The following is a 25,830-nucleotide window of genomic DNA, read 5'->3' on the forward strand; positions in this document are numbered from 1 at the left end:
ATATAGCAAGACCTGATAGTCACCACCAGTCCAGGATAGTATACACAAGTAGAAGTCAAAAATTATTCTATGCATTCGAGATAATTTTATAAATCTAGTAGGTATAGTGACTTAAGATAATATGCAGACAGGTAATTTTTTCGATTATTATTATTTGTTGTGATTAGAGTCATGATTCGAATTTAAAATGTTTTGAAGTTTGTTTCATTTGAATAATAATTTTACCAAAACATAATAATACCTAACGTTGTTGTTTAAGGTGTGCAAGTCGGTGTCTTAATATTTGATTAAAATGTCTTTAATAATGAATGTTGGTTATTGTTTTTTTTATCGAATCGTGAGGTCATACGTATATTATCGAACGAACCGGCTGGATTTCACTAACTATAAAAAGAGAAGAGCGCCTTAAAATGCACACATAGGCAAGACACACGTGAAAACTAGCCGGGTTTAATTACAGGAAGCACCATGGTTCACGAAAAAAATGTATTGCGAAAGCATAGCAAATATTTAGTTAAATAATGAAGTTTTAAAATGCAATCGTCTAATGGATATTGTACGTAGAAGCACATGCTGTATTTTTCAAATCATTTTGAACAAATATATCAACAAAGCTACAGTCAATTTAAATGGCAATATTATTGTAGTGTATTTTCAACATTTTATAAGATGATATTCTTCGCATACAACCCGCACTATCCGTCACCAATGGCAAACAATATAAAAACAAAAAATTATAATATTAATTTCTACCATTACAATCGGAAACCATTTATAAACTTATTTTATAAAATTATTTTTAAAAAAATGAAAAAAAATGATTGTAAAACCAAATTTGAATATGATCCCGAAATATTAAGGTATCAATAAAAAATGAGTGATACTCTAACAAAAACACTCCGCCATATTATACTCCATGTAAAATAAATGCTAAGTATATAAATAAAAATCTCTAAAAGTTGTAATATTATTTTATAGCTATATAATATACATAATTGATGTTAAAATATAGTCTGCTGAATAGTTTAACCATTGATTTTGAAATATTTAAAAATCAGTGCTTTAACTTAGCTTATAGCGACTTAAGTTAAACATTTAAAAATACTATATCATAATGAGTAGGTACATACAAGTATAAGTCGACTGTCATTGCAATCGGTAATGTGTTGCTAATCAAATATTTTAAAGTCGCCAAGCTAAGTTTAATTATTTCACTGCCTATTTTAACATAAACGATATCTATATAGTTCAAAGACTTAGCTATAAAATTTCATCAAAACTTTTATAGCAGTTTTTTTATACTTGGCGATTTTTACACGATTTATGGCGTAGTGTTTTTGTCGGGTAGAAAATATATAATTTACCAACTATAATATAATTAATCAATAATTATTACTGTCTGTGATTTTGATGCCACTTCGGCCTATATTAGTCATTGCATGACTACTTTTACTTGTAAGTACATGTTAATGCTTTCTACAAAACTTCTCGGTTTTAACTACGTGCTAGGTCATACGATTATTTTTAAAATCTATTATTATCCATAGTAAATAGAAGAGAGAATTTTTTCATGCGTTTACATTGAATATTAATGACCAAGTGTCATTCTAAATGAATGTTTTGGGTACATTTGTCATGCGTCAATTTGTTCCGATACATCGTAATTACATTATTTTAGCAATTATAGTTGTTTTTTTTTTCATCGCACAATTATAATGTACGTAATTAAGATTACTTTGATAGTTAATTATTTATGAACCGGTGTTATGAAAATCATCCCGTGGACTGCAGATACTATAACCATTGATTAGACTGAATTCGATCATCAAATCGTGATTATAATGATAATTATAGTTCATATTTAGTATTGATTCGGGTTTGCATACACTGTTCGTTAACTATTTTTCACATACTGAAAATGATGATAACGTTTTCGCAAGAGAGTAATATTTTTCCAACTAAATCTATAAATTCAGTAGAATTTAAGTTCTTGGATTTTCCCAAGTCCTGGAAAATCTACGGAGGAAAAATATTACTGTGTCACCAATTTGGATGTCATCTTATGTAGGTAGGTCACGTCCGCAATTCCCATGACGGTTTTCACTACTTTATCCGCAACTAAAGGGAACACCTTTCTACGGAATTCAAATGTCCTTTGTCCGCGATTCGTTGGGCGCCTCCACAGTGTCACTCGCGGCGGTTACCTTGTTGCACTCTCGCACCCAATCAATGCCACTGGTGGGTTTCAGTCCGGCTGACTGACCATATTATAGAGTATAGACTCGGCTGACCTGTCTTGTATGGTTACTCAGAGTTATAGCCAAAAAGATGATATAGTACATTGCGTATAATACTGCTTGCGAAACGACGGAGGCGCCTCGCAAGTATATTATTATCGCCAAAGTAATAAAAATCATTAACAGCGTTCATAACCGTATGCCGATCGACGTAGGTAACACTTCCGTCCACGCACGTAGTCTGGTAACGGTCGATTAAAATCGTCCGAATCGCTAGCACTATAAACTTTATCGCTTATTATATACGTATAAACGATATTATAGCTCCCATAACAGTGTATATAATATTATTATTATTTTCCGGGTTAAGCACACACACACACACACACACACACACACACACGAATGCCATAACGTTCGGCGTGTTTACTATTTTCTACAAAACTGTTTTCGTTCAGTTTCGATTTTATGATGGCAGTCGTTTGTTCGTACGCACAATCCCGCACGAACCCCGAGACATCGTTACCAGATCAAAATTAGGTCCGGTGCTTGGACAGTGTTGTTTTAGCTCTGAGATTTTGTACGAGTCCCGGCGCAGCGGCGGCGCACACGAGTGGATTTCACCGCGACACGTTCGCTCGGATGGAAAAATGGCTATAAATCTATACCACACGTAATTCCTTATTTTTTTTTTTACACGATCTTTCTTTTCCACAAACATGTATTCGTCGACTTTCGTATACTATAACGATGATGAAATGTGATTTTGGTGGCGGCGCATCCTTCCGAACTCGTGGCCCTGTAAAAACAGGTGATTTATTGCTCGAACCACATAAGTATCACGTTTTCGTGTTAAAAGCTATGATATGATCAATGCGGATTCACACGGACCAGTCGTATCGAGTTCGACTTAGTTCTGCATTAAATCGATGATTATTTTTAGTGTATAACTTAGAGAGTCAGCGCCCAGAGCGCGAGTTTCAAACACTAGAAATCGTTTATTTACATAAAATTAAACTGATGTTTACATTCATGACCTACTTTACGCCACATTCAATTTCAAAGCGAAGGATATCATTTTAAGTTTTCGAAGCAAAAGATATAGCAGCAGTGGCGTTAAAACGGAAAAAACGTCGTTGATTTTCAAACAGTCTAAATGGTTGGTAGGAAATTTGCATAAGTATGAATTACAAAAAAATAAAAGGTGTTCAATATCGTGTACAATTAGTTTTACATTAAAACAATGAGATTGCATTGGTTCACCACGAAAGTTAACTTAAAAGTTATCAAGATTTTGTGTATAATATTATACTATTAAGCTAAAATAAATTCGAACATCAAATCATTTTTTTCAATGTACCTAATTATTAGATAAATCAAAAACCCGAAATTTGAAAATTCTTACTTATCTAAAAAAAAAAAAATCAAATGTATAAATAATTTGTATTTTATGCGTGTCGAGTCCAGGGGACGATGTCATCCTTTAATACGACGTTGTTCTCAACTGATCCGTGGTATACTTGAGAGTGAAAATTGACAGTTATATATAGATGTACCGGGACAAAACCGCACTTCACTAGCATATAACATATACCTACCACTTTTATACTGCTGTAGAATGCCTGATCGGGATTTATAGAAAATACCCAACCAAAAATAATTGTTAAGAATCACTGATATCATACCGTGCGCCCTTATTTTTCTATACGCGCATTTCCGTGGGCTCACACGTTGTATAAACAACTTAACAAAGTCGCATTCGTGTTCTCGCAGGATGTTGTCAAAACTGTAAACCGTGAACACTATTCTCAGTGGATTACACATTAAGACACAATAATAATAACGACGACGTTTGCAGCGCCACTCTTAACTAAGCAAGTGTTATGTAACAATAGCAATAATCATATTAAGCCTTAACCGCCTGCTCGTACCGTTTGTGATCTTACTCCAAATATTACCATACCTACCCGATTGCCGAGAACGTTTTCCGCGCCGGAAGTAAATTCGTGTTTGACCGGGCTGCATGTGGATGTAGTCTCGATCTGATGAAACAGTAGGTAGTAGTCGGTTCCGCCGTCGTCGCGAGTGTCTACGATATTAAACCGACAAACATACAAACATACGTATATGGCCAGAGGCCTAAGGAGAGAGGACGATAGTAGTAGACAGATCAGGAGAAAGAGATTGATACAGATAGATGAGGGGTGACGGAGATAGAGCGGGAGTGTGTGACCCGACGGAATGTCATGAGAACGGTAGTGCTCGCGAAAAGACAAATCGTATACAACGGCACACACGTCAAAGGGCTGTTGACCATTAATTTCCGTCGTCACCGCCGCCGTCTGCGAAAACGATTTTCTTAACCCTTAGCCTACGGGGTCGTTTTATATCTACGCTCGTGTGCCTTTTAGACAACGGGGCGAAGAGAGACAGACAGAGAGCGAGTGTGAGTGAGCGCTAGGGGAGGTGTACGGGAAAAGGTCAATTTCGAAAAACTAATAGCGTTCCAGCCAGTCGGTCTCGTGTTTATTCACGACGACCACCGAGACGAGATTAAAAACGATATTTACCCGGAATTTCTGCGCTCGCCATTAGACGCGGTTCAAGATGCGTAGCCACCGAGTCTGACTTCGTTATTCCGGTCGATGAGGTTTTTTTTATATCTTTTAAAATCTAATTTTTCTTCCCAATACGCTAGATGATATCATATATATTTAACCATTGTTACTTTGGAAGAATAACGTCTTATTTTCTATATATTTTTCAGAGTTTCACTGTCGTGTATGAGTTATTTTACGTACGGATAGTTACGTAAGGCAACAAAATAAACACGGAGATTTGGTACACATATAAGCAGGGCTTGAAACCGATATTGGATACCGATTTTGAATAACGGTTAAAACCGTCGAAAACCGAAATCGATATCGAAACGAGTGTGTACTGTATTCGAATTGTAGTAGTGTGTGAACAATATTTTAATGTGTATTTATTGTCCTTTACTTGGCAAAGAAGAATTTTATTTGAAAATTGTTATTTATTTCTTGTTCGGTTCTATAATGATGCAACTATATGATCTAGTAGCTTATTTTTGAGAAAAAGCAAGTCTATTGTACTATTTATAATCTGTACGCAGTATTTGATATTAAATATAAACAAAACAAATTACCACATAAAAAAATCCATTAAATATTATAATATATTATTATTTGGGTTACGTCTTACCTTCAGCTATTAGTTGGTTCGTAAAGAGAAGTCGAAACTGCCGGGAGACTAACTTTGATCATCTTGGCAGAACCGATTGTCATCACAAACGATTATCGTTGACAATCAACGACTTAACGTATTTTTTCATTATTCATTAGTCATAACCATATTCATAATAATACTATGATATTATTATAGGTGATTGATACGAAGAAGTGTAATCAAATACTTCATTTTATAACGATATGATAAAAGAATACCAAAACGCTCTGATTTGTTGCTTTTTATTTTGTCATTTAAAGACAATATTGTAGCACCAAGGAAACGCCGTTTTTCTTCTATACCAATTCTGTATTTAGATATTTATTTTCTATATAAAAAAAAATATTTACCCTTGGATTACTCAGATTTATTATTTATTCATCGAATAATTTATAATAACTACTACATTTGATCGGATTTGAGATTTTTACATTAAGTTGTTTAAACTCCAGAACAGAAAAATCGTTGTATTAAAAAGAAAAATATGTTTAATGTTTCAAACGGTTTAATAGAAAACCAACATATTTATCAAACGTACGTACACTATTTTGAAATTAAACGTCAATGTACCCACGTAATACACGTAACACAATTTTTTTTTTAAGATATTGACGCACATTGTCATGTGTGAGACGGAATTCTTGTGATGTATTTTATATTATTATTATGGCGGAGTTTAAAGGCCCGGAGTAATTTGAAAATAACCTCAGACATCTCCGAGGTATAGAAAAAAAAAAACGATTTAAAATGTTTGAATTTTGCGTACTGCGCATACACTTATTTTAATATTATGCTCGCGGTAAAATGTCACAGACAGTGGAATTGCATGCGTCGATGATACAGGTATTATACACCACGACATGTAGCATTGCTGCTTGTGGACATGGTCGACGTGAAACATAACTCGACGAAAGTATTTGACAAACGTTTTATTTTTTATTTTTTAAAACAAAACAACAACGATCATAAAATTATAGTTATTACATAATAATGTTATACGAGTACTTATCGTAACACAGTAGGATAAAAGGTAACGTTTAAATGTAGGTACACATTTTGTTATATTCATACAAAACAGGATTACACTAAGTCAAAGTTTTTTTTTTTTTTTGTAATTATTTGTTAAGAACAGTAATAATAATATGTAGAATTCGACCTAATTTTATAATATATGTTTGGTTATATAATATTATTATTACGATATTAGCAAAAACAACGACGAGGAACGAAATATTATTATTTAAATGAGCGCGGGACGCTCGAATTGCATGCGGGGGACAAAGCTATCTATAATAAATTCTTAAACAACATATTTACTATTTTAACTTATAGACGCGGGTCAGTGGTCGTCGACGACCCATGTTTAATCTTAACACAATAATATAATATTATAATATTATATATATTTTATAATAGTACACAAACTCGACTACGGTGCTCCGAAATCTATATAATATCATTAATTTACACTAGATCAATACAGCTATAAATTATAATATTATCGTTATCGTTATTATTCTTAATCTTATTATTTTAATTTTATCATAATTAATATTATTATTATCAGTATCGTTATTATTAAAAAAAAAATGTACCTACATAATAATATTATTATATTTATCGTAGGATTGGAAGCGATAAATCGGCCTAATACACGACTTGGAAAGTTTTAAGATTTATATATTATTATTATTATACACGTAGAGGGTAAAAGTCCGGGGAGTCGCGCGAAGTTTACACGGACCCACGCTGGTCTAAAAATCAGTTTTTTTTCCCCCGTTTTTACTTAAATCGGATTTACAACAATAATATTATTATTATTATTATACTTAAAATATTACGGTTACCTACTGTTTTTCCCGATTATACAATATACATTATATTATTATACGACAAAGATATTATTATATACAATACGCTGCAGGGCAATATGCGTTGCAGGTTTACACGCAACTCTCGGGTATGTGACCGCTGGACATCATCAGCTTCTCTTTGATTTCCGCCCCGTTGAGTTCGATCGGTTCCGGTCGGACGCGGACGTGGTGCGGCGGCGGCGGTGACTGCTGCTGGTGGTGCTGCTGCTGCTGATGGTGGTGCTGCGGCTGCTGCTGCTGCTGATGTTGCTGGTGGTGGTGGTGCGTGTAGCTAAACGGTTTGGGCGACACGTCGTTCCAGCGGCGAGCGGCGTCGCCCGGCGCCGGTTGGCGGTCGTTGGTCGCCGTCCCGGTTCCCCTGCGCAGCGTACCCGTCGACGACGACGAAGACGAAGACAACGGCGGCTGTGACGTCTGCGCGGCGGCGGCGGCCGCGTTCGTGGCCAACCACCCGGCCACAGACGGGTCGTGCGAGTCGTCAGGAAACTGTACGCCGCCGTTGCGCAGTTTGGGCGCGTCCGATGGATCTGCTCAAGACACAATATTCATCGGTCGTTATTATTATTATTATTATTATTGGATTAGTAATTATTTATTAATTGTTCATTTTTATATTTCCACCAGCTACCCCGTCCCAAAAATTTGTTTTTTTATTTATAAATATATTTGTATGTACATGCCATATGTTATTGTCCGCTAATTTTTTTTTTCAATTAATTATGCGCAACATCTGACGTCATTAGTCTGGGTTATTTACTAAGTTTTATTACTGTGGGGGGGGGGGAGGTACGGTTAGTTTGGAACACGTGTATGTGTGGCAAGGATTTGCCACTATAAAAACACGCATGGTCCGGGAACTATTGGCACCGGTTGGTGCTGGTACTCAGAGTACATCAGTGACTGAAGCGCTCTAGATATCTACTAAATATATTAGTACAATATTATAATATAACGTAACCGAAATAATGGCAACCACCAAAAGACGATTTTTTTCTTGTGAGCTAAAAAAAAGCACACGTGAGTGTATTAACTTCGGATAGACCATTACGTGGGTTACAAATATATGGTGACAAAATATCAAAATGTTAAGTTAAAATTATTATACCCAATCAGTTATGTATCATAACTTATATGTGACCTGCGATAACTATTTATATGGAAAACAAATACTAATTTCTTCTAATTTGCTACTATATTACCATATTGCGATAGTATAATATAACCCCTATGGCAGCCATTTATATACAATAATCCCATTGAAAAAAGGCTTTTCAAATTTTCCCGAATTTTCCGGGGATCTTATCCAATGTTTCTTTCAATAAAAATCTCATTCGGGATAATACGAACAATTAAAAAAAACAACCAGCCAAATCCAGGCCCAGCGGTTCTCGATTTTTGCGGTTGCCAACGAATATCTTTTTATTTATATTGTATAGATGATACAAACACGAGGCCCAAATTATAACAGTACAAAATTAGATCATAGCCATCACATAATATTAATACTGATAATTTTTTATTGTGTACTGTTAAGATTAATCGACCTTCTTCGCAGACACTTTTACTCAAAGCGTCAAATACCTATGGGATCTTATCGAAGTAAAATGGGTCAGTTGATCGGCATTCCGCATAATTGAATAAATATTGTAATTGTAGTTGTATTAGTAGAAATAAGTGGATGAATGCATTGAGAATATCAAATGAAACAGATTTATGTGTTATGTGAGAGAGAGAGTTTTGGAAATGTCTATTACAACGGTGCTACCTGACATGACAGATCAGTGCATCATAGCTCTGTCTACGAGATTCAGAATCAGGGATACGCTTGTCATACTTCCATTAGATATCCAAATTGTTTTTATAAATTGCAATACGCAATTAAAAAATAAGTAATAAACATAATTAATTTTTAATCGATAAAAACCTAATAACACGAATAAAAAAAAACATAAAAATGTACCTACGCCGATCACTAACGTACACAAATAAACGAACATTATACAATATTAAATTATATAAAAATATAAAACAATGTGCGTTTGTAAACATTTTAGTTGGAATGTTATAATTCACTGCAGTTAATTGCTATAAAAAATCCTAAATTATTAAACGAAAATCGAATAATGCAGAATCAACTATAATATAATATTATGTTGCTGGTTGTAAAAATGTACACCCCGCCATTTCCAATGCACGCACATATGAGTAGATATTAAATTTTTTTTGTTTTTTTATTAATTAACCCGCGGCATTTTAGGCCATTGGGTGGTTTTTAATTATTGTGGGGGAGGGTACCGTAGGTTTAAACACGTGTGTTTGTTAGTTTGGCAGAATTTTCTAGTGGGCACCTGTAGGTATCTGCTAAACCACTCCGTCCTCCATTCAATTGTTTAAAATATCTGATTTAGTTTATTAGTTAAGTAAAATATTAAAAACAGCTTTGTACCACATAAAAACCAAAATACCTAATAATTATACTATTGCCTTTAGTAGGTATAACATCATACTGTTTGCTATTAATCAGTAGAATGAACAAAAGATATTATTTTTAACTATTATAATATATTTTAATAGCAGCAGGTGTAGGAAAAATCAATGATCGTTTGCAATATCATTCAGCAATTTAATAATTATAATAATTATTATTTTATATGATATTATAAAACATGATTATATTATAATTATTTTGAAGCGAAATTTGTGTACGTTTAATTTACTACATAAATTAACGTTTATATTTCAAAGGCTGGAAAAATGCACGCAGAATATTTGATTCCTGCAGCAGTGTATATTATATTTGCTTATGGTATATCCACTATAATACATGTGAGCGTGTTTATGATGTAAAATGTGTCACGCGATGATAATTGGAGAGACATAAAAAAAATTAATAAATAAATATACTGCGAGTACGATAAAAAAAATATACCAGTTACATATATTATACATAGAACGAATGCGTTAAATATGTTTACCAGGCTACGGACGTTGATGATGAACGATACACATAACATATTATTATATATTATTAATTTATAATGTCCTACAATCTACATTAGTGGTTCCCTGCATATTAGTTGTGGGCCGTGCCCATTTTGTTGAACGTCAAAATCACGTCGACGAAAAAAATAACAAATATTTAACGAACAGGTAAGGTAGACAGATTTATAAATAAGCGTTTTAAACTGCATGCAGATAATAAAAGGGGCAAGTAATCAATGATAATATTGATTGTGCACATCACTCGTAAAACATTAGAAGGAGTTATATTTATATAGAACGAAGATGAACAGAATTAATAAATTTCAATAATAATAATATTCACTGTCAGACAAGGCGAGACGATTTCGAAACACGTTTTAGTTATTTCAGCGTGGACATGCATACAATATTTAAATAATATAAAAACAATTCATCCATATTTTAGTGTGTTTTTTTAAAAATATTATTTACATATTATGTTTTATTTAAGTGCATCGACGCCCGATCCCCACGTAGGTATATTACTATGGATACGTATTCCTGTATTATATGGGTATAACCGCATTACAACACTACCTCGTCATAATGGTATTATTGTGACATGCTTTGAACGATCGTCAGATACCAATAGTGCTTTTCATCCTGCACCTTTAAATTATTCACAATATAATATTATAATATATTGAAATTGACAACGACGCGGATAAGTTTTCCTTTGCGACAAACACCGCGCGTCGGCAATAATGTCGGAAAACAAAACGTTAATTGTAATAATTATTATCAGCCACACGTGTCATGCGTATCCATTTAATGTAGGTATACCATATAATACGTATTACCATAGTGTATACACACGTCATAATATTCAAAAGGCATACACGGTGCCGAACGATCCGCTCCCACTGGCGTGATTTTATTAAATTAAAACGGCGCGTTTTTAATTATACAGTTTATATTATAATTCGTCGAATTTCCCTATGCAAATTTATTCCAAAACACGAGCTTATGCGATATTATTTGGGTGTACGCGTCTCGAAATTTAACCGAAATTTATAAATAATAAAAATATAATATACAGTGGTAAGGAAAAATAAAAATAAATGATGCACGGTGTAGGTAGGTATACGTCACATAGGAAACTTATTCTGCTCACATATATAGATACGAAATTTTATAAGCCATAACGTATAATATTATAATATTAACGCTGCTGCAGGACGATTGCCGAGGAAGAACTATTATCAGACGTCACGTGTCTTATAATATATAGGTTATAATATCCAACCTATATTATTATATATTATATATTATATATACGTGTATCAGTGTATCTGCAGCTTAGTGCTTATAATATATAATATAGAGGTAGTCACAAATTTGATTCGATTTTCACGTAATATTTTACTCGGCGCTGCAATATGAACGACCGAATCAATTTATTTGAACTATAGCTGAGTGTAGTATATGTATATATATATATATATAAACTATACTATACATTATATTATATACATAATATTACATATTGGTTAGAAAAAAACATACTCTTATCGGACACCTTTCTTTTTTATTATTTATGTTTAGGCCAACACCACGCCACTATATCGTTATTATGATATATATATATATAAAATACTTTCGTAGACGAGATTACGTTTTCCGGAAGTTTCGCGAGAATTAAGTGTTATTTATGTACGTGGCGTAGTGATAAACTACTCTATTATTCGGGTGATTGTTTTCGATCCAAACGAAGAAAAAAAAAACTGTCTAACCTCGAGAGTGCCAAACGACATGCGTGTGCTTTAAAACTTATCTCGTCGCCATTAATACGGGGTGTTTGCTACGGTACGTATTTTACAAACGCACTCCGTAGATAGGTAATACGAAGCCGAAATTGTTGACGAAACCAATAGGGATTCAGTAAATAGAAAAAAAAAATATTAGATATTATTATTTCAAAAAAACATCATCGCATCGACATGAATCACTTTTACACGCCATAAATAAAGTAATGTATAACATGTACAGATACGTTTTAATGTTAAATTAATTGATTCGTTCGCAGTCGCTTAACGTCACATAACTTTTGAAATTGTACACGTTTAATTTATTGTTTTTAATAAAACGGTTACAATTATATATACATATAATATACGTACTCAATGTCACCATTTACCACCGATAAATGCGGATTCCACAACCCCTTGTTTTTTTTTTTAATTATTAGACATTCGAAAGTACAATAGTATATACTGTGTAAACAAAATAATATGATGGCAACTTTGTACTCGTTGGAAAAAAAACAGCTAGTAAAACCACGGCACGCTACGCGATGTTTTCTCTCTACAAGGAAAATCTATATGAATCATAAATATGTTTTTGTTAGTAAGCAACCATGACAACGAAAACTTTACGAAAAATCGGTCTGAATCAAAAATCTTGTACCCAGCCCAAAAACATAATATTTATGTTAAGACAAAAAGTGAATGGGTTCATTAATACTATATATACATATATATATATTTATTTGAGAATTATATTGGGCTAACTGCCCCCCATAATTGAATAAATGATAAATTACCGTATTTCACTTGAATCAGGTCAGGATCGGTGTCCGTTTCTAGAATGGACGAGGCTATTTGTCCGTTACTCCTCTGGTGGACAATCACTTGTTTGTCGCCGCCGGTCGGTTGACGTGTGTTGCGTTTTCTACTGTTCGCCGTCTTCAGTTTTACAACGACGATGGTTGCCAATACGATGAGCAACAGGCCAACGCTCACTATCGTTATCAGCATCGGTGACACTTTTAACACTTCGACGCCAAATCCTGTGAAACGCAAATAAAAACTCGTAAAACGCTTTGGTATACCTATTAGAGGAGTTCGGTTCAACGCGCGCGGACAAAATACAAATCGTGACGACCACATAATATTATTGATACTATGTCACCCGACGACGGTGACGCAAACAACGTGCGTATGGAAAAATTACTATTTTCCCTCTTTGTAAACTACAAAATGAATGTTTTTATTATTTATGTTATTTTAAACTAACATTCCAATAATAATAATCCGCTCGGAAACGCGAGCTAATACCGACACAACATATCGTTCAATATTGTTTGTTCATAAATATATTATAGAACAACTACTAAATTATAATTGGTTCAATTATTGAACATGTTATTTTTCATGTATGACCTAAGCCATTGGGCATAATTGTATAAATTATATACTATACAATAATATTGTCAACAAAATCTATAATGGTTGATAGCACATATTTCGAATTTTAATAATTTGTTAGTTATAATTATTGTTTGGTATAAGAACAGTGGCGTTCTTAGGAATCTTCATTGGGGGGTTGTGGATAATTTCTAGAAACATAAAATTATATAGGGGAGCTATCGGCGCTTAAAAAAATGGCCAATGGTGGGGGGGAGTACACCCCATGACCCATTCCCACTGTGAGTACGCCCATGTATACGAATTGCATATTTTAAATATTCAAAGTATTTGAAGTAGAACAGAGAGCGCAATAATAATAATGTTTATGTAGAGATTGAATGTAGGAACTACTTTAGTATGTGAAAAAAAAGGAAAACGCAAGATTAAATGACGCTTTAATAGGTACTTTTGAAAACAAATTTACACATTTGAAATATATTCAACATCTCACGAAATTATATCAATTATATACCCTGTTCTGCTGCCATTTAACCACGATATGTTTACCATTAAGCGATAGAGAACCATTTGGCGCACAAAAGAAACTTGTGAAAGCAATAACGATAGTATACATATATAATATAAGCTCGTTCACGAAACTAAATAATATAAATGAGAACATTGTCTGGGAAAAGGTAGCGTAACATATTTTTTGATAGCTAAAATATATCTTATGTTATTAACTATGGTACCTGTAAGTATACAGTTATACGTTATAGTAGTAGTTCCTATACTAATACAACTTAAAATAATACCATTTTGTTTTTTATTACTACCTACACATTTTATTTACAATCTATACAATACAATTAGTAGAATGGGTAAATTCTATACAAGGTTTATAACAGGAGGTAGCCTTTATGGGCAGGCACTCAGCAGTGCCACCCGACAAAATAATACCAGCTATACAAATTAATTCGCTTTTTTTTTGCAATGAAATAATTTTTTTTTAAAAAACCAACTTGCCACGGCTACAGATAAAGTTTTTTTTATCGATTCAGTGTTGACATTTGGCTGTTTATAAAATTTAGGAGAATACGTTTGGCAGAATAATATTATGATGCTTCACTCCGATAAATGCTTTTATTTTTTGGATGAAAATATCGAATTACATCTGGTCTCTACATTGTATTAAGACTAAAGGGTATAAAGGTACTAAAGGTACTAAAGGTATCTTTGATCATAATTTGGAGTTTTTGTAGTTTACGTGTTTTAAATATACCTACCAACATACAATTATTAGACTGACAATCAAAAATCCCAGAAACATATTATTGTCTAAATTAAATTTTAAACGAAAAATATTAACTAGAAAAAAACAAGCAAACAATATATTTTCAGTAATCTTGCCCCGTAAAGAGTATACTCTCTTGTTAACTTAAAAAATATACTCAATTGCAGTGAATTGCTCAACATACCATTTTTAAATTTGAAAACTGTTGATAGGTAATATTATAATAATATATAATAATACTATGTGGGTAGGTACTAGAATAATCGTAGCGCATAATGTACTGTCACATACATCCATCGTGAATTCCACTTTTAGTTTTAAACGGTCTTGCGACGCCGCAAAGGCGACTACAATATTACGCCAACGTAAAATAATATATTTCAACATTGGACGAACGACACGCACCGCGTCGTTATATTGTTATATTACGCCTAAACCATAATAATATAATATGATACTTGTCATTACTTTTAGTATGTCACGGTGCGCGGCCGAGTACGTGTGCAGTATGTGCACGTATGTGTGCACATTTCTGTATAATACATCTGAAGATTTCCGATGAGGGGTTTCGCGTCGCCGTATAATGTTTCAACCAATCATACTTTATAGCTAATTAAAGTTTACTTTGTGAGGATCCCGTACACTTGACAAGTTATACGTGCCCCGCCGCCGTTATGTCTGTGACATTAGTTTGCGATAAATTAAAGACTTGGCCCAAGACCGACTGCAAGGGCGGAGTGTCGGGGGGTGGGGGCGGGGGCGGAGGTCGCGTGTTCGTGTAGCAGCACCGCGGCGGCACAGGTAAGCCGAATATTACGACGATGACGATCCGCCGCCCGGCAAACTCGACAAGATTGAATTTAATTATGAATAATAAGCTTGCCGAAAGTTCCTTCGCGCGCACCACCGACGAAAGAGAATTGTGTGTCGTTTTTCGTTTAATATGCGCCTCGCGCGCTCGTTATAAATTTTTTATTAAACGCTCTACGCAAGTCGCCGCGGGACGAACGCGCCCCCTCTCACACGCGCACACCCACACCCACACACGCACACCCACGCACACCCACGCAACGATATCCGTGGAATTTCACATACACTTTGGGCCTGTGGAAATCTGCGAAAAAGAGCCAGGGCGGAAAACCTTATTGCGACTTTATTAAGTAGGAAAAAAGGATACTGCAGCAACGGCTGTTAATAATTAAACAGCCGAGTTCCGCACGACCCGTGGACAGTTTAATATAGGGTACATCATATTATATGCTATTCGCATATTATATACTATACAGCATTTGTGTACGGTGTCTTTAAATATTCACACGAATCCTTAGAAAAACCGTGGGTAATACCGTTTGTTTTTTTTTTTATTTTAGGCGAAAAAAACGACTGTCGTGCGCGTGACAAAAGTATTTTCTCGTACGGTACAATGCGGTAAAATTGAATTTTAAACTATACTATAGAATGGCGTTTAAACGTCGTCGTCGTCGTCGTCGTCGTTGTCGGGAGAAATTTGAATAACGTAAAGCTAGGTTATACATATAATATATATTATTATTGATGTGTCGTAACACAAAATTCTATGCCACCGATGGCAAATGCATTATATCGTATCGATTCCGAAATCAAAGATGTCGAACGGCGACGCGAAGCGTAAATAATAAATATGTTACGGACCGCGACTACGACAACGGCGGTGGGCACGGAACGACGACTATCCTAATTGCTACTAAGTACAAAGTCCGTGTACCGCGGCGGTAGGCCTCTGTTGTCGGCGGCCGGACAGGAAGCCGGTTTGCACTATACGGCGGCGGGGGGTGGGGTCTTCTAGAAGATTCTACGCCTTATCGGCGTAGACCCGCGACAAAAATAAATATTGACGCCGCCGGAGTCGGCACCGAACAATATTATTGTAACTGGTTTGATACAAGCGTCGTAACGAGTCTAATTACACAATACACATGGTATTATTCAAAAACTAATCGACATGAGTACATGACGTACATATTTTACTATACGCGTGATTCGCCTCACATAAGTCTGGGAAAAAAGTTCCATCGCAAATAGGATATCAAACAATAATGATATAATAATAGTAATAATAATAGTATATAATTGAATATTCGTGAATGTTTTCATTGTAGATTTAAAATGGTGGAGAGCTAAATGGACCGCCGACGTATTTTTTAAAATTTTAATGAACACATTGGTTTTGAAAAGTCCTGGCGTTGAAAGATTAGCACTTTATATATATAATAATATAATATATATGTATATGTATTATATGAGCCCCCAACGTAGACTTCTTTTCAGTTATTCATTTTGTTTCCCCTCTTTCCGAGTTCACGTACCCACATAGTAATAATAATAATATAGCGTCTTCTCGACGTTACCACTACCGCCGACCATATATATAATATGCTATATATAATACACACGCCACACCTCCCATAGAAAAGACCAATGAGGTAAATATGAAGTCGACGAAAGTATCATACTACTACTACTACTATGACTTGTAATATGATTCCTTTGTGCCTGCACAGCATCTTGAAAGTTTCAATTAATCCTTTTCTCGGAGACGCGCACACACACACACACACACCCGGATAGGGTTTCGGTTCCCACAACACCTTTCAGAGTCATTTCGTCAGACACTATATATATAATATAATATTGTGTGTATAGGCAGGTACGCTCAACCGTTATTCAAGTTAAGCCAACGGATTTTTTTTTTCCCATTACGCTGACCTCTGCAGCGGACCTGAATTATTTAACGAGTGCGCGCGCCCGTCAATGCAATGCGCAATAAAGCATTTTATAACACGGATTCGTACATCGATGGGTTATTGAAAAATAATATCATTGGATTTTTTTTTTTTTTTTTTTCATTAAAAACACCCAAAAACATTGTCACAGTCGTTTTATCATTATCGTCGTCAAACAATAAACGATTCGGAAACGAAATGTCCTGCATTCGTTTTACGCATATTGTAAACACATCACTCTTATATTATTATTGTTCTAGTATTATAGAGGTTCCAGTACCTGTTACTATTATACGGATTGCACTCCCACGTCGACTTTAAATTACTATACATACTCGCAAACATCCCGAGACAGCTGTGGTAATTATTATGTTTTGTATAATCTATTATCACGTCGTTTTAGGTTAGGTAGGTTAGGTTAATAAAGACCGTCAGGTAATGATGTGTCGTTGATAATGACGCGTGTAAAAAATAGAAAATAGTGTGCCGTCTCATATAAAATTTATGTTTTTTCAAAAATTATTTTAACATTTATTGTTGTTTAACGTAAATTCACATTCTTCGTATGATGTGATGTAATGACAGCACGTTATTTTTATTATAAAAATCATAATAGGTACTACCGTATTTACGTAAAAAAATATATGTCTTCAGTGTAACGCTACACAATATTGAACAAATACATCCTTATAAAATATCACAATGTTATAAGCCAACAATAATATTATATTGACCTGGTATGGCGCGGTGTTTGGCATCAGCCGGTGTCACTAGTTCCCGGATGGGTGACCACTGACCACCCGAGTTTTAGTGACAAATCCTCACCACATAGGTGCACGTGTTCTAACCAACCGTACCCTCCCACAGAGTTAAATACCTACAAAATAACCTTCAGGGCTAATAGGCTAAAAACCTTCAGGGACCTAGCTAATAAAAAAGACAGAAGACCAGTACTATTAAAGGTTGTTCTGAGTTCATCTAAAATAGCAGCAGCAGCTGCAGCAATAGAGAAAGTGATACAGACCTTCCACCATTACCGACATTTTCGAGTAACGTATAAGAGTATATTTTTCATATTTTATCAAATCATTATTATAAATGCAAGGATAGAATTTATACAATATATTATTGTATTAGATTAATATAATTTAATAAATAAAAATAATTATAATAGTTTTAGAAACCGACAAAATACAAACAAATGCCGAAGAATATAATATCTCAATTAATAAAAAAAAAACTGGGATGTTGCTCTGTTGTACATTAGGTTACAAGTGACCCACTAGACCCAGTATAATGGACTGTATTAAATTTGAATTCAATGATATAAGATCATTGTATACGAAAAACGGTTCTGAGCGGATACAGTTTGTCAGTTTGAATATTTTATATTGTTGTTATTTATTATAGCCTATAAGTTGAGTTGATATTTTTAAATTTGTCACAATTTTTCATTCGTTTCTATGGTGATACAAAGCGTTAGAAATTATTAAAATCCCGTTTTTAGCGGTTTTTCGTAATTTGTCGGTGGTTTTTCCCATGGCATTAAAATTTAACTATTGAGAAAATTGAAAAATTACCTCTTTAAAGTACCATCTTGATCCAATTTGCTAAAAGATAAGATACTAAAATATTATGTTGAAATCGAAGCACTCCTTCTGGTAGAAATTTTTTATACAAGATAAAAAAAAAAGTAAATACCACTATAAAAACAATAGTGTCCTGGCTTCGCTCAGAATCTAAAAATAAAAATAATAATAATAATAATATTATACATATGGCGTGCTATAATGAAAAATCTTTATTTAATTTTTAATATTAAGTAGTTATTAGGTTGCTTATATTTTAGTCACGTTGTGATACAACAATATTATGGCATATAAACAATTTTTAATAAATTTGATTAGAGTGCTGAAAAATCTGTATTATAATTGGCTAAACGATATATATATATATATATTAACTTTGAATTTGTAGCAATGGTATGAAATACATATCAGATATATAAAAATTAATATTACAAAGTAATGTAATAGCATGTGAATGTTAAAACAATTATATTATTATAATTATTAGGTATATTAAATACAAGTAAGCACCATGCAGAAACCGTGTTCAGTGTGAATAATTAAGAAAAATTAGTCTTGTCCTTAGAAACGTTGGAAAAAATAAAAATACCTATATTAATAATATATTAAGATTCACGTTCAATCGGAAAACAGCAAAATATGTTGTAATTATTAGTGTAATCGTTTGGGTGAAATTAATATTATGCAGTTATCAAGACGTTTCCCAAACTTGACGAACATTTATAAGTACAATTATTATTGCAATTTGTACAAAGTAATACAATAATTATTATTATCGCTGGTGCGCAAAATAATATCATTTTTTTAGCCAGAATCGGGTCTGGCAGTGAACCCGATACCGTGCGAACAAAAATCGTAAGAATGCAAACCTCACCTTACCTTGCTATAGTGTGGTATAGGGCATTCTTGCGCTTGCGCTCTCGGTTTGACGACAACAACGTATTTCGAGCCATACAAATTAGGTTAATTGTGTCGTTAAATGCGAAAATTAAACAACGAAAACCAGAACACTAGCTGGGAGTTTCAGCCAGGTGAGGTAATTTTTTTATTCCGACACTTCGTTATCGATTTTGGTTTACAATTTTATTGTGTACTGAAAATAGAGCAGCGCTCGTCGACATATCATACTTGAGACTGCCCGAGACGGTGGAGGCAGACATTTACGGAAAATACTACTTACAGTTTTCGAACTCGCAGACTACATCACGTCGAATTATTATTGAAACAGTGCATTGTCGTCTATGGTCTATCTATAGTCTATATAGTTGATATAATGTTATTATAACAGAGAAGGTTGACAAAATATATTACAATTATTATTAAAATTATACTTTTGTATGCGCTAACTAATCGAATAATAAAATAATAGACAGTATCATATTCGTAATAATAGATCAATGAAGCAAAAGCGCTGAGGTAGCACTTAGTAAAATAATACTTAAGGACGGAGGACTGTGGTAGGAGGACAGTGTGGGTCCTCGAGAGAGGCCCGTATGTTTATAAGTGATTCGTAGAGACTTGTATTTTGTGTGTTTGTTTATGATATAACAAAGTTATTCAATAGTGTGAATTGTCATCTATTATTTTGTGTACCGTCGAGAGATAGATATACGACAGTGGTGTCCAAAGTCATTCGTAATCTACTATCTGAATTTCTTTTTGACATATGTGTTTGTGTTTTAATTGATTTATTTACAAGTAATTTTTTGCGTGTTATACACATATCGCGTTTTGGGCATTTTTCCATCAGATTGAACTTTCACGGCCGGAACACTACGAGCAATTGGGTCCATAATTTTTTATCTTCCACACTCGAGGTAAATATTGGTCTAAGCCACAGTTGTAATATGGTAGGTGGAAAATATATTAACGCAAAACATATCAAATGGGGATGTCGTACCTCGAACCGTAGAGAAAACTCTCTTCTACAATCATCTCATTTCAGAATATCCATGTTATCCCCTCCTAACTATTATACTTACTGGCATCTCGTCATAAAACCCCTGACATTCTAGTTATATTTATCGATAATAGTCTCCATACCCAAACCATCCACCTTCTAGAACTATGCTCTGACCACTCTCCGGTTTTGCTCACTATAGAGTATAGCCTACCGTCATCCCCTCGACAAACCTGATTCCACAGTCATATCCCGTCATAAAACTAACTGAACAAAAATTTTAAAAATCCATGTCTGAGAAATCAGACTTAAGAACTTGTTTAAAAGCAACTAGTAACATTGTTGACGCCGTTAATATACTTACACGCAATATACAGTTATGACTTATGTCTTATGTTATGACACTAGGGACTCTGCCAAAGTACTACACTCTAAAGAAGTATCCATCAATCTCCCTATTTTTATAAGAACGTTGATATCACAGAAACGCCGTAACCGAGAGATTTGGCAAAATACCTCCTGATATAACCTCCTCTACAACGCTCTCGTGTTAAAACTTAAACGCCTCCTAGCTAATCACAAGTGTGAATCATATGCTAAAATATATTTACTATCACAAAAAAATATAAATGCAAGTGCAAATAAGTTAGCTATCAAATTACTTCCACTGGATGATCTCTTCACCCTGTGTGTACTAATATTATTATCAATGAAACTTATTTTTTGACTTATGTAACAAATCGCCTAATAAAAAATTATGAAAAAAAAGAGATTTACATTTTATTATTATTTTGAACATTGACATTATCTCATTTTTGTAAAGTTATTTCACAATAGTATTTTGGAGTTAAATGTATCCAAGTGTTTGCAAATGTCTTTTTCACGTAATAGTTGATGAAAATCAATTGTTTTTCATTACATTACTGTTGGCACACAACTTTCAAGAATAGATCCGGCTGCGGATTTGGATGTCACTTTGTCTAGTCATCTGTCATTCAAATATTAACGCAGCTTTAGGAAATCTACGGAAAAGCAGTGATAGCATTAAGTTGTAGAAAAATACACTTTTGGGAATTTTCGACATTGAGTGTTTCAATCTAAAAATTATTCAATTTCCATTTTACCTTCTGTAAACTAACTATAAAACCATAAAAATAAAATTATAACCAAACCATCTGCAGCGATATATTTGCACATTAAAAACATTTTATATATTTATTTATTTAATAGTGTTACATTTTTGTATTACAAGACAACAAGTTAAACGAATTTTAGCAAATACCACCAGTCACTTGTATCACAGGTATTTTTTTACAGACAAATAACAAAAATCTCAAACAGACAAAGAATTTAAACAAAATATATTATTATTATATCAACTTATTAGTGCGTAAAAATAATATATTATTTTTCTAAGACCATTGTGTTTGATATTCTAATTCAATATTTAAAACGAATTAATAATGTTTACCGCGTTGTAACTTGTAATACATACCACAAAATATCCATTAACATCTTTTATTATGTCGTACAACGTACTTCTTTGTACAGAATATAAATAAGAAAAAGTTATCTTTAAGTAAGTACACTAAGTAGGAGGTACTCATACGGACATATTATAGTGAGTAACTCACCTCAAAATGACTTCCCAAAACACTTTTATTGCTATGAAAATATTAAACTACAATAATAATATGTAATCATTCATATACAAAAAAAACTTATATTATCAAAAGTTGCAATTTTTTTTTTAATAATACTTTTTTTTATTTATTTAATAAAATAGTTTACTTAAAATCTGTACTATTTTATACGTAATAAGTAATTTTAATATATATTAAGATGAACAACATGAAATCACATGAAGAGAGAGACCCACCATTGTAGAAACTCTCTCACTTGGGTTTAATATAATAGTTTAAGTTCTCTCTTGGTTTACCTTTATATTTATTTGTTTCATATTTTTTTATGTCTTGATTCAGTAGACATTACATCAACCGTCGTTTTAAAAATACATTGTATAGTTTTTTTACATACTAATACGCAATTAATTGATACAAATTCCATAACAGAAGAAAGACGCAGTAGTGCAGTGCTTAAAATAAATCCGTTTATTTGTTTATGTTATTCTATGACCAGGTGAGTTCTATATTTTCAAACCAACTTTATAAACTAACACGTTTAGTTCCATAGAATTATGACAATGTGAGATATCATTCATAAATACTAATTACGATTCTCATAGTTGAAAATGGGACCAATGCACTTGGGTACTTATAGTATTAATCCCTATATATACCAATTCCCAGGTATTAATTCTGACATATAATTGAATGACATCTATGATTGGATCTGGTGAAAGGAATTTCAGAATTTATTGTATGAACGTCGTCATGAATAATCTACGTTAGTTAGATGGATTTTATATTATGAATAGATATGGGTGTAATAATATTATTTCCATCATATTGAGGGAACACTTACTAGTAAACGTCAAACAATAGTGAAGTAAATTATTATGCTGAATTGAAGCTCAATTATTAGATATCCAAAATCTTTCCGATTTTTGTATACAAATACTACCAATGAACATTCAAAAAAAATAAAAATCATTCATACTCATTACAACATTGAGCGAATAAAATACTGTGGTCTGTGTAGAATTCGTACTTCGTTAATACTATACTTATTACGAAAAATATTCGTTTGTATTATAATATTATTAGTATTACGTTCTATACTATCTTAAAAATATTGATTAACACGACAAAATGTAAATTAAAATATTTTTGAATAGTCCAACAACCACTGAGTAAGTATACTTGAATATATAACATATTTATACCAATAAAAATGATAAGTTTTTAATAAGGATAATGAAGAATATGACCTATTAATCAATTTTATAATATAGTTTTTATTATTACACGCAATCGTAGTACCGATTCTCATTAGTCAATTTTACATTTTAATACAACATAATTTCTTACCATTGATGTATATTTTTGAAATTTACTGAATTTATTATTGTTTGTCAAATCAGTAATATTATGTCGCGTCGGACGAGATTGTATGTTTAGTAATTAAAAAAAAAAAAATCAACTCTGTACGTCACAAACTATATGAAACAATAATATCAGTTAAACCTAAAATTTGAGAAAGGAAATTTAATAATTTTAGAAGCCCAAGCCGCATAGGCCCTACTCCCTCCGAAGCTCGTCGTTTGTTCAAATTCTGTTGAAAGCCTGCGATGATGAATATTATAATATCAAAGGTATTAAAAAACCCACGGCTCACGATATTTTTATCTGAGGCCAGTGAACACATTCTATAAACAACACGTGTTTAATGTTTATGAATAATTTTTAGTTTTTGACATATAGGTACATGGGCAATTTGTAGCCGTTCAAACACTGCGACTGCAGCTACGATAAAAACGCGATCACTATAAATTAAAAACGGTAAAATACAACCTTTTTTTGATAACTCGTTGAGAATTGCAACGCTTAGGCATCAGTATTATAATAATATACAGCCGAACGCGGACGGGATAGACTCCGGGACTAAAATTTTATGGTAACCGGGATGGTGGTGGTACTCACCCATTTGGTTCTCGGAGCCGGGAAACGAAAATCTGGGCAGAGTGACGGCGGTGGACTTGCCCTTGGCGTTCGCGGCGTACATGCGCGCCGTGTACAGCACGCCCAGCGCGACCTTGCCCAGCGAAAAGCGCGGCGACGTCCGGTCCGTCATGTTCCGGTACAGCACCTCGCCGTCCACCTGGCTGTCCAGGTTCTCGGCGAACACCTCCAGCACGAACACCTGCTGCAGGCCACCGTCGTAGCCCGGTTCGCACTGCACGTCCACCGCGCCGTCGGTGTTGTTCCGGACCGTGCAGTTGTGCACCGACTGCGGTTTACCTGCACCGGTGGATACAATACGACACGACATTATTATGGGTGGTACGTTTTTTATTTTAAAAAAAAAAAAAAAAACGTAAACCCTATTAATACAGACTATTACGGGTTTATACTTAAACAGGTAAAATATAATGGATAGGATGCTCTATTCGAGAGTAGGTTTTTATTGTTTTTATTAATATTTGACAAATTTAAAGTTTTAATTTATGTATATAATATATGTATGTAATTAATATTAAGAGTACCAGCTATATAATATTATGACAATATGTTAAGACATAACTCATTTTGAGGGTATTTGCAAGTATTAAAAAAAATTAAAATTAGTTTTGTCAATACTATTTACAGTAGTATTTATTTTTATAAAAATCGTGTATGTCTTAAAAGTGAGTATACACATAAACATTATAGACGATCATGACGTATTTAACATAATAATATAATATTTGATTAGATGTCATGCTTTACCGAAACAATTACGGTAGACCGCACACCTTATACTATTACTCAATATTATATTATTTTGTTACGATTGAGGTTTTGTCACAGTATATAATAATCACGTAGGTACCCACATCGCGTGCCGCGTGATATTGCTATGATATCATTTTAGTAATAATAACATAAGGCATCTCACTTGTATAATATCGATTCGAACAAAACACAACTGTAATAAAAACATGATGTACACGGTTGTAGGTGAAAACCATTTTTTTTTTTTTTTAGTAGCAACCCGAATTGACGAAAGCTTAATAATTATAACGGAGAAACAAAATGTTTTTTTTTTTATATATTGGGTAAAGAAAAACGAGTTAAATTACATTGTCGGTGTTTTTAATCGATTCGTGTTCCGTGTCGT

At 33.5% G+C, this 25,830-nt stretch overlaps 1 protein-coding gene across 1 annotated transcript in view; it reads right to left on the bottom strand.

The window, feature by feature from the left end:
• Positions 1 to 6,224: 6,224 nt before the first annotated feature.
• The window catches only part of LOC132949232 (nephrin-like), a 354,694-nt gene continuing 335,088 nt past the window's right edge, over positions 6,225 to 25,830 (bottom strand). Inside the window, exons 11-13 of the mRNA XM_061020012.1 lie at positions 24,654 to 24,971; positions 12,921 to 13,166; positions 6,225 to 7,884 (exon numbers count right to left, since the gene is read on the bottom strand). Of these exons, the coding sequence (XP_060875995.1) occupies positions 7,427 to 7,884; positions 12,921 to 13,166; positions 24,654 to 24,971 (1,022 nt within the window). The 3' untranslated portion in view covers positions 6,225 to 7,426. The remainder of the gene's footprint in view (positions 7,885 to 12,920; positions 13,167 to 24,653; positions 24,972 to 25,830) is intronic.

This window comes from Metopolophium dirhodum, chromosome 7, assembly GCF_019925205.1.
Source record: "Metopolophium dirhodum isolate CAU chromosome 7, ASM1992520v1, whole genome shotgun sequence".
NCBI lineage: Eukaryota > Metazoa > Arthropoda > Insecta > Hemiptera > Aphididae > Metopolophium > Metopolophium dirhodum.